The sequence below is a fragment of the Lepidothrix coronata genome, unplaced genomic scaffold (assembly GCF_001604755.1).
Source record: "Lepidothrix coronata isolate B3197 unplaced genomic scaffold, Lepidothrix_coronata-1.0 Scaffold94, whole genome shotgun sequence".
Taxonomy (NCBI): Eukaryota; Metazoa; Chordata; class Aves; order Passeriformes; family Pipridae; genus Lepidothrix; species Lepidothrix coronata.
The window spans coordinates 1,652,899-1,665,696 of NW_016690274.1; the positions used below are offsets into that span (position 1 = coordinate 1,652,899).

At 41.3% G+C, this 12,798-nt stretch overlaps 1 protein-coding gene across 2 annotated transcripts; it reads right to left on the reverse strand.

The window, feature by feature from the left end:
- Nucleotides 1–3,752: 3,752 nt before the first annotated feature.
- On the reverse strand, nucleotides 3,753–10,560 carry VIP (vasoactive intestinal peptide). Of its 2 annotated transcripts, XM_017821968.1 has the most exons (7): nucleotides 10,332–10,560; nucleotides 9,758–9,879; nucleotides 8,110–8,250; nucleotides 7,629–7,733; nucleotides 5,929–6,048; nucleotides 5,164–5,272; nucleotides 3,755–4,041 (listed from the first exon to the last, which is right to left on the reverse strand). In XM_017821968.1, exons 2-7 carry the CDS (start codon nucleotides 9,868–9,870, stop codon nucleotides 4,033–4,035), a joined length of 597 nt encoding a protein of 198 aa, XP_017677457.1. In that variant the 5' UTR covers nucleotides 9,871–9,879; nucleotides 10,332–10,560; the 3' UTR covers nucleotides 3,755–4,032. The 2 variants fall into 2 exon arrangements, with proteins under 2 accessions (XP_017677456.1, XP_017677457.1); XM_017821967.1 differs by lacking the exon at nucleotides 7,629–7,733 and having other exon boundaries at nucleotides 3,753–4,041.
- Nucleotides 10,561–12,798: the final 2,238 nt, after the last annotated feature.

Consider the following 12,798-nt stretch of genomic DNA (forward strand, 5'->3'; position numbering starts at 1 on the left):
AAGATATATCAAATTACTCTTTGGACTTTTTTAAAGACTGATGTAAAAGCTGAGTGTCTAGTTTCCTACCTCCAGTTCCAAACCAGCTTGGCAACTTGGCAAGTGATTTGTCCATGACTGATCTAGAGCAGAAATGAGAAAAACTGAAAATATTGTAGTTGCCTGAGCCAGTGCAAGCCCCAGGAGGACATAAGTTCTGTTTGATGTATCCAAGGAAAGGTCAAACTTCTGTGCCAGTCATATAGCAAATGGGAAATCTCTCATGAGAAGTCAGGGGTAGTTGGTGAGCAGAACCCAAGTTGCTCTTGCAAATCTGGTTTGCCAGGTTCTCTGCAATACTCATCTCCATCGACCAGGACCGGCAGTTGTTAGATTGCTGCACCATAAATTTAAAGTCTCCTGTAAGTGTTCCTCTCAAAAGCATAGGTATATACTAGCTTTGCAACGCAATGGTGCAATTATTAAAGACTGGAAAGCTTGTGGTAAGTGAAAGAGGGAGAGAGAAAACAAGGGAAAGTAAAGAGGTAGTGGAAAGCACGGGTAGTATCACAAGAGACAGTTCACAGTCTTTTCCATCTCCCTTCTCTGAATACTTTGCAAGGAAAAACATTATTCCTGTATACATACATGTCTTCCCAAAAGGTCCATCTCTGGGGAGGATTCAATATGTCCATACATGAAGTTACACCTATGCTTTGGATCCAAGTTACCGATTTTCATATTTTTAAGCATAATTTTTTTTCTCAGACTTTCAGGTGGAACAAACACTCATAGCCCCTCAAACTCATTTAGATTATCAGAGGGGCTGTTAGAGTTTTGTTCATTTTTAATGTGCTTTTACTGGCTGTAATTTTAAATTGTTTTGTCAATATTTGCAACTCTCATGATTTTATTCACAATCCTGAGGGTTGTTCTTGAGTGGGTGATGAATGCACAGATGCACCCAAGCATGCAAATCCTCTCCACGGTTTTACGACCAGAAAATGTGCTCTTCTAGTCCTGGTGAAGATGTACCAAGGTGATTCTCTCCCTTTCTTAAAGAGTTCCAAGCAGTAGCTTTAAAAAGCAAACCCCATTCAATAAAACAAAAACTAATTAGTTCTATCCTGTAAGATCACATGTATTCCTACCCTGTATTAGAAGTGAAATTCTGGTAAAACATGGTGAGATGTTTCTTTATCATATACCCCAATAACGCTTCACTGTTTTATTCCTTCCTCTCTAGTGATTGTATTCTCTGTCAGTGACGCTCTTCAAAATCTCCTGGGTATTTGTTTCCTCCTAGCAGTACTCCTGACACTCCCTTTGTGGCTGCCCCTTCCATTCTCCTAATTAATGCAATGCTTTGATTCCACACTTATGACATTTTGCAGGTGGGCTGTAAGATTGGTGACATGTGTCAAGGCTCATTGAAAGGCTGAAAATTTGTCTCATTTAGCAAAATGCTGCAATTTCTCTTCGTTTTTATCATTTAACCTTATCACGACCACTTGCCTATGGAGTTGAGGTGAACAGTGTTACATCTTCCACAATCAATTTCTCTCAGTGTATTAATTGGGCTTTAAATCTCCTATGGAATGCCAAAAGTTGCTATGACAAGTTAAAAGCCATCCTTTAACACAAATATCAAGTCAGGTATTGTATTCTGGAGGTTAAAATCTCTCCTGTCAGTGCTAGGTTTTGCTAAAATGTACATAAAATTTAGCATGCCTTTTAGACTGTCTCTATTTGCTAACTCTCAAAGGAACCTACCATGGTATTATTACAATGAAATTATTAATTTTTTATTTTAAAATATATAGATATATATACACATACAGATATATATATATATGATTTCTAATAAGTGTCCATTTTTTTCTTTCTAACTACTCCATCTTCATTGTAACACAGAAAATGCATGTTCCAAGGCTCTGTGGTTTTCTATGGAGAACAAAATATCAGGGAGATAATATATTAGACATGGAAGACAAGTTCTTCCATCAGATGTCTTATTGGTAAGCAGAAAAAAAAAAATTAAAAAAAGAACATTTAGAAAAAATATTTCTGGAATTGCGGAATCACAAGTTTGATCATTCCAATTTTTGTTACTTTAAACTGAGTGAATGAAGATCACATATATTTAAACAAAAAATTCTGTGTATAAAGACCATATGCAGCTTTGCTTCTAGTTGGGTTTTTTCACTTATTTTTTTCAAAGATTACTTATCCCAGAAATACCAATATAGTTCAAACTACAATGAAGAAAAATTCTAATTAAATACTATAGTGTTAGTCCGTTGGTATCCTTCAAGTATTTACAAAGATGTTTTTACACTGAAATGTTCATAATACGATAGGAATTGGGAGTGGAAAACCACTTTTCAAGAGAAGACTTCAAAATTGCATCTAACTTCTGTGGACCACTCATTGGCTTAGACTAAAATAGATTCTGTCAAGGCTAGATAGAAATAGCAATATTAGCATCTGATCCGTGCAAGCTGATTTTCTTTCTACATGCAGTTGCCAATATTCAAAAAAATTGCAAATCAGAAGGCTACATATTTATGAGAACTAGTCTCCATAAATCTCATATTTTATCATGTTAGAAGTTTCATTCTAAATGGGAAAAGTAAACTTGTCAGTGAAACTTGCAAATCAGTTTTATCACTGTCTATGTGTGCATATGTATGATTTATAACTATGAAATTCCAAATTGAGCTTGTAAGTAGGTCTGATAAGTTTTCCTACTTCAAATTTCATCTTTTTCTAGGCGGTTAAAGGGGAGTCACGAGATTATTATGGCTGGTATCACTCGAGAATATGGATTTCATATGTTGTGCACGCAGTACCACGCACTGTCCTCATTGCAGTGAACTATTAGTCTTACAACAATAAATGATTCTTTAGAAAATGATCTAATTGATTAAATCCACAAACTTAATAAAATACATCCAGATTTTGATTCACAGCAACAGTGCTGTGAATCAAACAGCTGCAAATTTCTAGTTCCACAGTCATCTACAGTGATAGGAAACTACAGAAATGGGAACTGGAGGCTCATTGGCTCATCTTTCTAATATAACATAGCATAAATCAGTTAAAAATATTATCTTCCTCTACTATTATAGTAGAGACAGGACTTGCTGGGACCTCTACTGTTCCAGTTACCCGTAGCACTGATTCAAACCAGCAATTGTTTGCCATGATAATAAAATTATTTATTGTCTGCATGTCTGTAAATTACATTCATCCTAAAAAAATAGTAAACCATCTTCAGATCTATTTTATATATAAGCAATAATTTCATCATCAAAGCTACAATAAAGTGTAGAATAACTGATGACTTTAGGCATCAAACGAATCAAGGGATTGCATTCTTTTAGTGCTTTGTCAGCTCCACCACATACAAAACACAATTGAAAATAAAGGATACATTTTTGGTCTTAATATAATTTGTATGTTGTGAAATATTAAAAATGTGAACAGGAAGGAAAGATGCTTTTGGACGTCAAATTTGTAATGCTTTTTTATTTTCTCTAATTGCTTGGTAAGCTGCTAGAAAAGCTTTGCCTTTTTCTTGGCAATAACCTTCAGAGATCTTTGTAAAGCAGTTTTACACAGTTTGCACATTCTTTTCCTCATGTTTTTACATGCTGGTTATGGAGCTATCTGGAGATGTATTCCTATTATCCTACATGTTTGTCTGAAGTTGTACCACATCTAAAATAAGCCAATTAATTAGTCAAGATGGGCTCTTTTCAGCTGCACACTCATTTTCAAATGAATTTATTGAAGGAAAGGATTTACAGCATATGGACTCACAGACTTCTCATAAGTTAAACTGGCATCCATATGTACAGCTTTCAGTAGAGAACTCTAGAGTAATATTTACAATGTAAATATCAACTTTTATTACATAAGAAACAAATATATCACAACTGTCACTTCACAACATATTTGTTCTGGTTTGATGACTAAAGTCATCTCTTTGAAATACTATGTGGAACTCAAAAATAGCTTGTTCTTGTCATAGACTTTACCAGGTGTCCTTCAGAGGTCCTGAAAAGCAAAGGAGAAATATACTTTAAAAGTGCTGCACTACTACTCTTTCCCATTTAGTCAATGCCAGAAGTTTTAGAAGGTGCAAAATCCAGGAGCAGATATGTTTCATGACAATCCTATCTAGAAAGAACATTTCTTTCCAGAACCACATCACTTACAAATGATTTCAATCCTCAAAGCATAAGCAGTTTATGTCTTTTCTAATATTTGGGAACTTAAGAAGAACTGGAAAGGAAAAGAATATTTTCTCTTTTTTTTTAAGTCTAGTAAGGAAACAAAGTTTGGAGAAATGTCTTTTCTTGTATCATCCCCAGCTCCCCCCCCAAAAAAAACAGTTATCCTCAAGAGTAGTCTTTTAATCTTTTTTCTTGCTTGTATTTGAGACACAGCTGAATGCCAAAAACCATACTACCATCAGTTTGATAATGCACTTTCAAGAATACCAAACTCAATTAACTTTTATGTTTCTATGTTACCTTTTCAATGTTATATTCCTGCAAGTGTTGATGAGAAAGGTTTCCATTTCAGTAAACCAACGAAATGCATTTGTGAATGATTTTAGAAAAAAAATAGTGGTAGCTAAATAGAAAACAGCAACTGTAATATTTGCATGTCAGATGATCCTCCCTTAGGTGGGGGTCAAGTGCTTCCTTTATGCATAAAGTTCATGTTGCTGATCCTCTTAGTTCTGGGGGCAACTCCTTTCTGATGAAATAGATGTTAAACAAAATCTGCAGCATTTTTTTTTTTAATTAAAAGAAAGATCCTTGAGTTTGTTTTCTGAAGAAATAATAGTCTTTGTAATTAAAAATGAGTCAGTTCTGGTTTTATTCTACAGTGCACACTGGTTGAAACACCCCAGTGAGTTAGGTGCATTATTAACAGTGGCATTTAATTATGAATTTTCAATAAAAGCATTCATGGGATACCTTAAATCTTATTATTAAAATTATTATTTTATTCAGACACAATCTCTATAACATAAGCATTTCATGGAACATGACTCCCTTTCCTAGATTATCCTGATTTGCTAATAGATCACACTTCATATACAATTAATCTCATTTTATGGGTCGAGTCAAGTAACAGACAACAAGAGGAAAGAAAATCTGGGCATACCAGAGGGAGGTGGCTCAACAGCTCATCTACAGAATCATAGTTTTCTGACAAGGAAGGTTCAAGAAGTTCTGCTTCATCTCGAAGTTTAGCAGGGTTTAGCTCTTCCTGGCTGTTGTGGATCAGAAACAAGTTTTATTGCTCTCAGAAGAAAAAGCAAACAAGAAAGCAAAGCCGCCTTCTAACTGTAGCTTCTGCACATTTTATTATATTTATACCAAAGCGTTATAAAATGTGAAATAGCATGTTTAATGAATGAAGAGCCATTTAAAAGTAGATGTCTAAATGAGTGAATATATAGACAGAATACAGGGTCTACAAAAATGTATGCTGGCACTTCTCACGTATAATGATTAGGACATATGGCCTTCTATGGACTTCTTAATTTTCATTTCATGTGCTTATTTAGAGGAAAATTTTCAATAGATTTCTTTATAAAATTGTTTCTCATGTTCCATAGCTCTGTGGATTCTTTCCTTAAGAAGATTTTTCATAAATAAAAACATTTTTTAATCCTTCAGAAGCTTTTTAAAATTGCCAGAAGCAGTCTCCTCTTTATTCTTTTATTCTAATTTGATTGTAGTGTCTGTTCCAGTCAGGAAGAAAATGTTGTCTGTATTTGAAAACCATGTTATAAACTATGCTATCAAGTCATTAATGTTCATTGCCTCTTGTTTGCCCTCTCTGTATACATAAATGGATATAAACCTTTTCTGTCTTAATACCACAAAAGTATGGAAACAATATATATTTGCTTTCTTGTAGTACCTTCTTTTTCCAGTTAAAACTGAGTTTAAGTATTTCTTCACAGCCATCTGCTTTCGAAAGCGGCTGTAGTTGTCAGTGAAGACAGCATCAGAATGGCGTTTGACAGGACTGTCCTGAGAGCTGGCAATACACAATTATGAAGAAAAAATTAATAGATAATATCTGGTTAAAAGTAGATACCTTTAAATGAGTGAAACAAACTTTACAATACTGATTAGCTAAATAAAATTAAATTTTCATTTCAGCTTTCATTTCCAACTATGACTTTAGATCTTTCTTCTGTTGAAAAGAAGCCACGGCTTTTATTGCTTATTGTGTATTTTAATAACAAGGATCAAATTCCAAAGATTAGTATTCAGTCTTTTCGGGCACACCTTCCACTGATTTTTTTCTCCTACTCAACTTTGCCATGGCCCATGCAATTAGCATCCATACTCAATGATTTCTAGATCACTTGTCCCAGGAATTCTGCAAGATCAAGTGTTTGAGTGTGGAATTCATTACTCCCTCCTATCTGTTCTCATAGCCCAGATTACTATTTTAAATAAACAGATTTTATTCTGATGTCTATAATTTTTATAAATATTAGTACAAACTGTGTAAAATTTCAGTACAATGCCAAGGTGCAGCTTGGTTTAAGTCACAGTAAGTCTTAAAGGACCCCATCACTGTTCATATTGAATGCTGTGAAGACGGAGCCTGCCACGGAGGAAAGTAAAACTGTAGCATCCCATAAGTAGCTATAATTACTTGTTCTAAGGAGGTTTCAGAAGAAAAAAACACACCTTGTGAAATCCAAACCTGGAGGCCTATTTTTCATTCACAACCTTGGGAAGCCTCATGTGTGTTCTGTTTTAAATTATCTATGTTAGTTTATAACATATGAGAAACTGGAATTACATGTTCTGGAACAAAGGCAGCATTGACACAAAGGGAGGACCTAATTTTTACTCAGCTTTTGAGCATATGGAGTAGCCTCTCAATGGAACTGTCATAGTGGATCAGTCCAAAGCGTTCTACTAATACATTCCCAAAAGTAACCGGTAGCTGCTGCTTAGGGATACGAAAACAAGAAAAGTATACAGTGATCCTTCCCAGCATCCCACAACCATTAGTTTATGAATGTCCCAGTCTGGAAGTTGCATCCAGACCCCTTGCCTATGAATTTTGCTCTTTCTTTTTTGAATCCTGCTACAATATGGATCTCACAAACATCTGGCAATATGTTCTACAGTTGGAAAAAACAACTCCTTTACATTTTCACTATAAACCAATTTTTTCTTAATTTCATTGAGCATTTCCTTGTTGTTATGTAAGTACTGAATAATCATTCACTTTGTATTTACTTTTGCCATTCATCCACCAAGCTAGTAAAAACACAACCAGAGAAAAAGAATTAGCAAATTACCATGCTAATCATTATAATATATTTTCCATGCTAATCATTATAATATATTTTCCATGCTTTGTACAGTGTCTATTGCTCTACCTCTCACAACTGTATCAGGAATAAATAGTAACATAATCATTTAGTAATAACACTAAATACTTATATAGGATTTTCAGCTCCTCCATAATTATAGCATCTTCTTTTTCATTATCTCTAAATCACAAAAAGGAGAACTTAGGTACAGAAGGGAGAAAAGATGCCAGTGAAGTCAGCTAGGAAAAAAATCTACCTAATGTAAGTGTCACCTCACCTAACTCGTTTTCTAATAAGCGAATGCAGATATCTCTTCACAGCAAGTTTAGCCAAAAGATGGCTGTAGACACTGGTGAAAATTCCATCAGCATGCCTTGCATTTCTGAAATGGACAATAAATAAACTCTACAATACAGCCTGGGTTCATATCATTTTGATAACGTTCATTTTGTAATCATACTGCTTTCCTTAATTTATCTATTGTACATATTAAATTAAACTAATTTCATAAAACAGCTTCCAGATTTTCACAATATAATTTTTAGCCTTTCCTGGAAAGTGAACGCATTCATCATGCCAGAATGGCAATGCAATCAACATTTCTGCCAACATCCCTACTGCTAGCAGTACTCAACCAGCGGCTGTGTGTTTTTCTTCTGTAATTGAATCTTCCTTTCCTGTTTCTCAATTTGAAAATGTGAATGGCATAAATCAAGTTGTCCATCATCATTTGTATTTATGATAATGAAGAAACTCACGTATCAATAATTCTGGACAGATCAAAATAGAATTTCTCATTTTCAGGTAGTGTGTTCTGCAAAATGTCTGATTCTGATTTTAATGACCCACGGGCATGGTCAGGTTCACTGGCTCCATCAAATGGCATTCTGTTTCCCAATCTGTTGGAGAAAGAAACCATGTAAAGTACAGCTAGCTGAGGACATGCAACACTTCAATGTAGCTTACATTTTGGTTCGTGTCAAAAATGCACATCTACCTACTTTAATCTGTAAGGCATTTTAAAGAAGTCTAGATAAAATAAAAGTCACTTTCAGGTAGAATCAATGCTGAATGGTAGATTAATTGACTTAACAGATCCTTCTCTCAAATGTATATTTTCTAGATATGTGTTGTCATCGCACGCAGTTTATTTCAGTGAACAGTGCATAATGTGTGGTGATTACAGCACAAGTGACAACCACGAAACTTTTTCTAACAACTATATTTTGTATAAATGACGGATGGAATTAACAGCCACTGCACTTGCAAAGTGAAAACAGTTCCTGTGACGTACTAACCTCCCAGTTAAGATTTAAGATATGCACTGAAATGCATAATGAAACAATTCTTAGGCCTTCTCCAAAGAAAACAAATACATCAAGAACTTTAAATTAAATATACGAAGTTCAGTCATGTATCTCTATGTGTTTTTATTCTCTCATAAATATTCACATTTAATCTCTTAAAATGTTTATCACATCAATTGCTTTGTATAAACTGATTTACAGTTACTTCACATTTTCATATACTGCTGTTTCCTATGACGTGTCTTATTTTATCAAGGGCAGTGTGACTGCATAGCAGTGGTATGATATCAGACATTCCTTCTGGCTACTCTTATGTTCTCTGGCAGACAATAGGCTCCCATCACTGTAGGAAACTCCTGCATGTGATGATGTGCAGAAATCACACATTAAAAGTAGGATAGGCTATCACTCTTGTAATTTTGTGGTCACTATTGGCACTGCTTATGTATCTGAGTCATGTAAGACTTCTGTCTGGTAAAAAAATCGCGCTAAGTTGCTGCATAAGATAAACCAGTTCAAGTCACACCTTTTGTAAGTCAGTCACCATGCTGGTTTGCCGTACTGTTTACCATTGGTATTTATACACATTATATTCCTCTTACCTAAATGTAAACCGTACCGTTCTACCATCTGATTTAACTTAGCTGAACAACTAATAGGAACTTCAACCAGCCAAAGCACTTAGCGGTACAAAACGTACACACGGGTCTGTTCCGACCGACACGCTCACGTCCCAGGGCACACCGTAACCTACATCCCCTCCGCCTCCCGCACATACCGCGGTCACCGCTTCCCAGCCCGTGGGGCAGCCGCCGCGGGAGGTGAGTCCATGTCCCGGGAGCTTTTACAGGTGAGATCAGCGGGCACCGGCCGGGACACGCCTGACCGGAGCCTCGCCTTGAAGACCTCGCGCACCCTCCCGTCCCCGGACAAACGCCCCGACGGGAGGCGCCGCACTGCACGTTTGTTGGAAGGGCACTGCGCGCTTGTTAGAAGGGCGCAACGGAGGGCTGTCTCTTTCACAGCCCCTCTCGGCTCCCGGCAGGGCCGGGCAGGCCCGTGCGGGCCGGCGGGGCGCGGCGCGGAGCGCGGCCCTTACCGCGGCACGGGAGGGAAGGCGGCGCCTCTCGGGGGCAGCGCCCGCGCCCGCCAGCAGAGCGCGCTGAGGAGGGCGAGGGCGAGGAGGAGCGGGGAGGCGCCGCGGTGCTCCATGGCCGCCACCTGCGGAGGGAAGAGCGCAGCCGTCACCCACCGACCCGGCCCGCCCGCACCGACGGGCCCCGCGCCCAGGTACCGGGGCTTCGCCTTGGGCCGCCGCGCAACTGCCCCGGCACCCGGCCCCGTCCCAAACGCGGTCCCGATCCCGAGAGACGCCGCTGGCAGCTCCCCCGCCACCGCGACCCTGATGCCGGCAGGGAGAGCTGGCACCCCAGAAGGCGACCCTCGGCCATCTGTGAGGGGCAGCGGCCCACGGGGCTTAGCGACTTAGGCGGCAAAAAGGAAGGGTCCCTCCACGGCTGACCGGGGCCATCAGAACCGCTCACTACTCCCCCGACGGCCGAGACGTCTTCCCTGCGGGTCCGGGAGGGGAGAAGGGAAGCGTGGGTATGGGACGGGGATACCCTCCTCATCCGCTGGGAAGTTGCCGCTGCGGCGGAGGGGAAGTTACTCACGGAGCCGCGAGTCCGTCGGTGGGTCTGGCTGTGCGGGCGCGGAGCGAGGCGGTGCTGGAGGAGTGCGCCCTGCCCGGCTGCGCGGCTGCCGGAGCGGTGGCAGAGGGTGAGGAGGAGGAGGGTGAAGAGGAGAGCTCTGTCTCGCCGCACGCTCTGAGCTGCCCGCCGCGCCGCCGCGTTTTATAGCGTTTACACGTTTCTGCTTCCAAAGAAGCAATCACGTTACTGGAGAGACGTCACCCTTCCCAAGGGGACGGTCGCTTTGTTCAGGACAGTCAAAGACTTATATTTAACTCATGAGCAGTAGCGCACCCTACCTCTTCCCCCACCTTTTCCCTCCCCCTCGCCCCCCCCGGCCCTTATTTGATTTATATTAATGACATAGTTCTGCAGGAAGCGGAGCCCAGTCAGCGGGGTGATTCCGCCTCGCCAGGCAGGAGACCAGGCGGCCGTCGGGGGCTGCGGTGGGCACGTCGCACCGCGCACCCCTGCCCGCACCCGGTATAGCCGGAGGGGAGGTGGCGGCACTCCCCGGAGCCCTCCGCTCCCTCCCCACCCCTATAGCCCCCTCACTTCCCTACGCAGTCCCCTTCTCTAGAGGTTACTCCTTTCCCTAACTCTTCTCCGGTGTTTTCATGCTGGGCTGGTCCCTCTCCGTCCCTGGCACATGCCCGTCCTTGGCAGGAGTTCCCGCCCGAGATGCGCAGGGAGCTGGTCTTAAATTTTTTCTCCGGCTTTTAGCTTGATTTTAGCAGATGTCGGGGGGGTTGCCAGTCTTTGATTTTTCGTTTAAACTGTGTATGTGTTCGTGTAAAACGGATTAAAGCCCACATCCAAGCGCTGCTTGGTGTAGCCAAGCACCACAGGTGCTTGTGACCGTTCCGCGGATCCCAGCGCCGGCACATGCTGCATGGGCGCGCAGGGAGCGCGGCTGGAGAGTATGTTAAACCCCCGTGAGCAGGAGGGGAATCAGCTCTTCTTTCTAGGGTTCTTAAGCCCAAACCTCGGGGCTGGAGTCACTTCCAGAGTAAGGGAGAATCATATAGTTTCAAGTCTTTGATTTTCTCCTTCGAATTTTCCCTACCTCGGAGAGATCTGTGAGCATCAGGGAGAGAAACACGGGAGAAGTGGGCGTGGGACCCGCGTGCAGGCCGGCAGCACCTCTTCAGTGTCGCGCCGTGCCTGCCCTGGAATATTTGCCAAACAGTCCCGGAAGAATTTCAGCTGAAAAGGTCATTATCCTCTTTTCTTTTTACTTAATTTTTTTTTCTTGAGCTTTTGTGCTCTAATCCTCCTACTCAGTCAGTAACGATTGTACCAAATCTATACAGATGATTTCACCATTTTTTCTTACCTCTATTAAGTTTCTCTGTTCCATGTTTCACTAAAGGTTAGGCAGGCTCAATGCCGAAGATTCTGCGATGCTTAATCGTATTTTCTAATTCAGTTACATAAAGAATAAGTGAATTAGATTAAAAATGCCTGGAAATTTGGTTCTCGGATGACAGCTGTGACTAAAACCAGAGTTCCTGCAGTAGTCTAATTTCAGGAAAATTTCCCCTTGTTACTACATAACTGGAGGTCGAAGATGCTATTCTGCTCTGGAATGGTGAGATGAGCATCAATGGCACCGTATTCCTCTCACCCCTCAGAAATATCCCAGCTAGGGCGCATAGGCGTTGTGCTGTATGCACGACTTGGGGAAGTGCAGTGGACTTCACCCAGCTGCTTGAAAGAGGAGAAACCCATCTCCATCGCCGGGGCGCCGAGAAGTCTTCGGGTTCCCAGGCTCCTGGCCTGGAGCGGCGAGCGAGGAGGGGAGGTGGCTCTCGGGACGGAGGGCGGGGGCACCCCGCGGCCAGGGCCGGGCTCGGGGGTACCGCAGCGCTGCGGCTGCCCGCTCCTCAGCCCCTCCCTTCCTTCTGAGTCCCGCTCCCGCCGAGGGCGCCGCTGCGGGAAAAGCCCAAACGCTGCTGGCAGCAGGAAGCGGAGAAGAAAGAAGTTTCCTTCTAGCGCTAGATCGCCTGAGTTAGCGCAGCCTGAAGAGCGGGGTCTCGCAGGAGTCCTGCGGTCTGCGGTCCCTGGGAGGGAGGAGGGGATTATCCAATTCAGTCTAAGGAATATGTGAAAAACAAGTCTGCTGTCAGTTGCTATGTATGTGCAATATGGGTGGCCGCAAATTGTGAGGAGACGTACATAGACTGCCTAAAAATTTGAGAATCACTGACAAATCAGTGCTTTCTTACCATACTGTACCATACCATGCTGTGATGTACTGTACTGCACCATTCCATATCACATCTGGTAAATCTGGTTTGTTGTAACTTCGTTCCCCTTTTCACAGGTAGTACGCTAGATTGCACAACATGCTGTAAGTCTGGCTAAAATGCCCTCAGAACCTCTCTAGAGAAGACAATATTGATAAGAAAACTCTATAGCCCCCTTAACGATCTGAGAAATTTGTAGT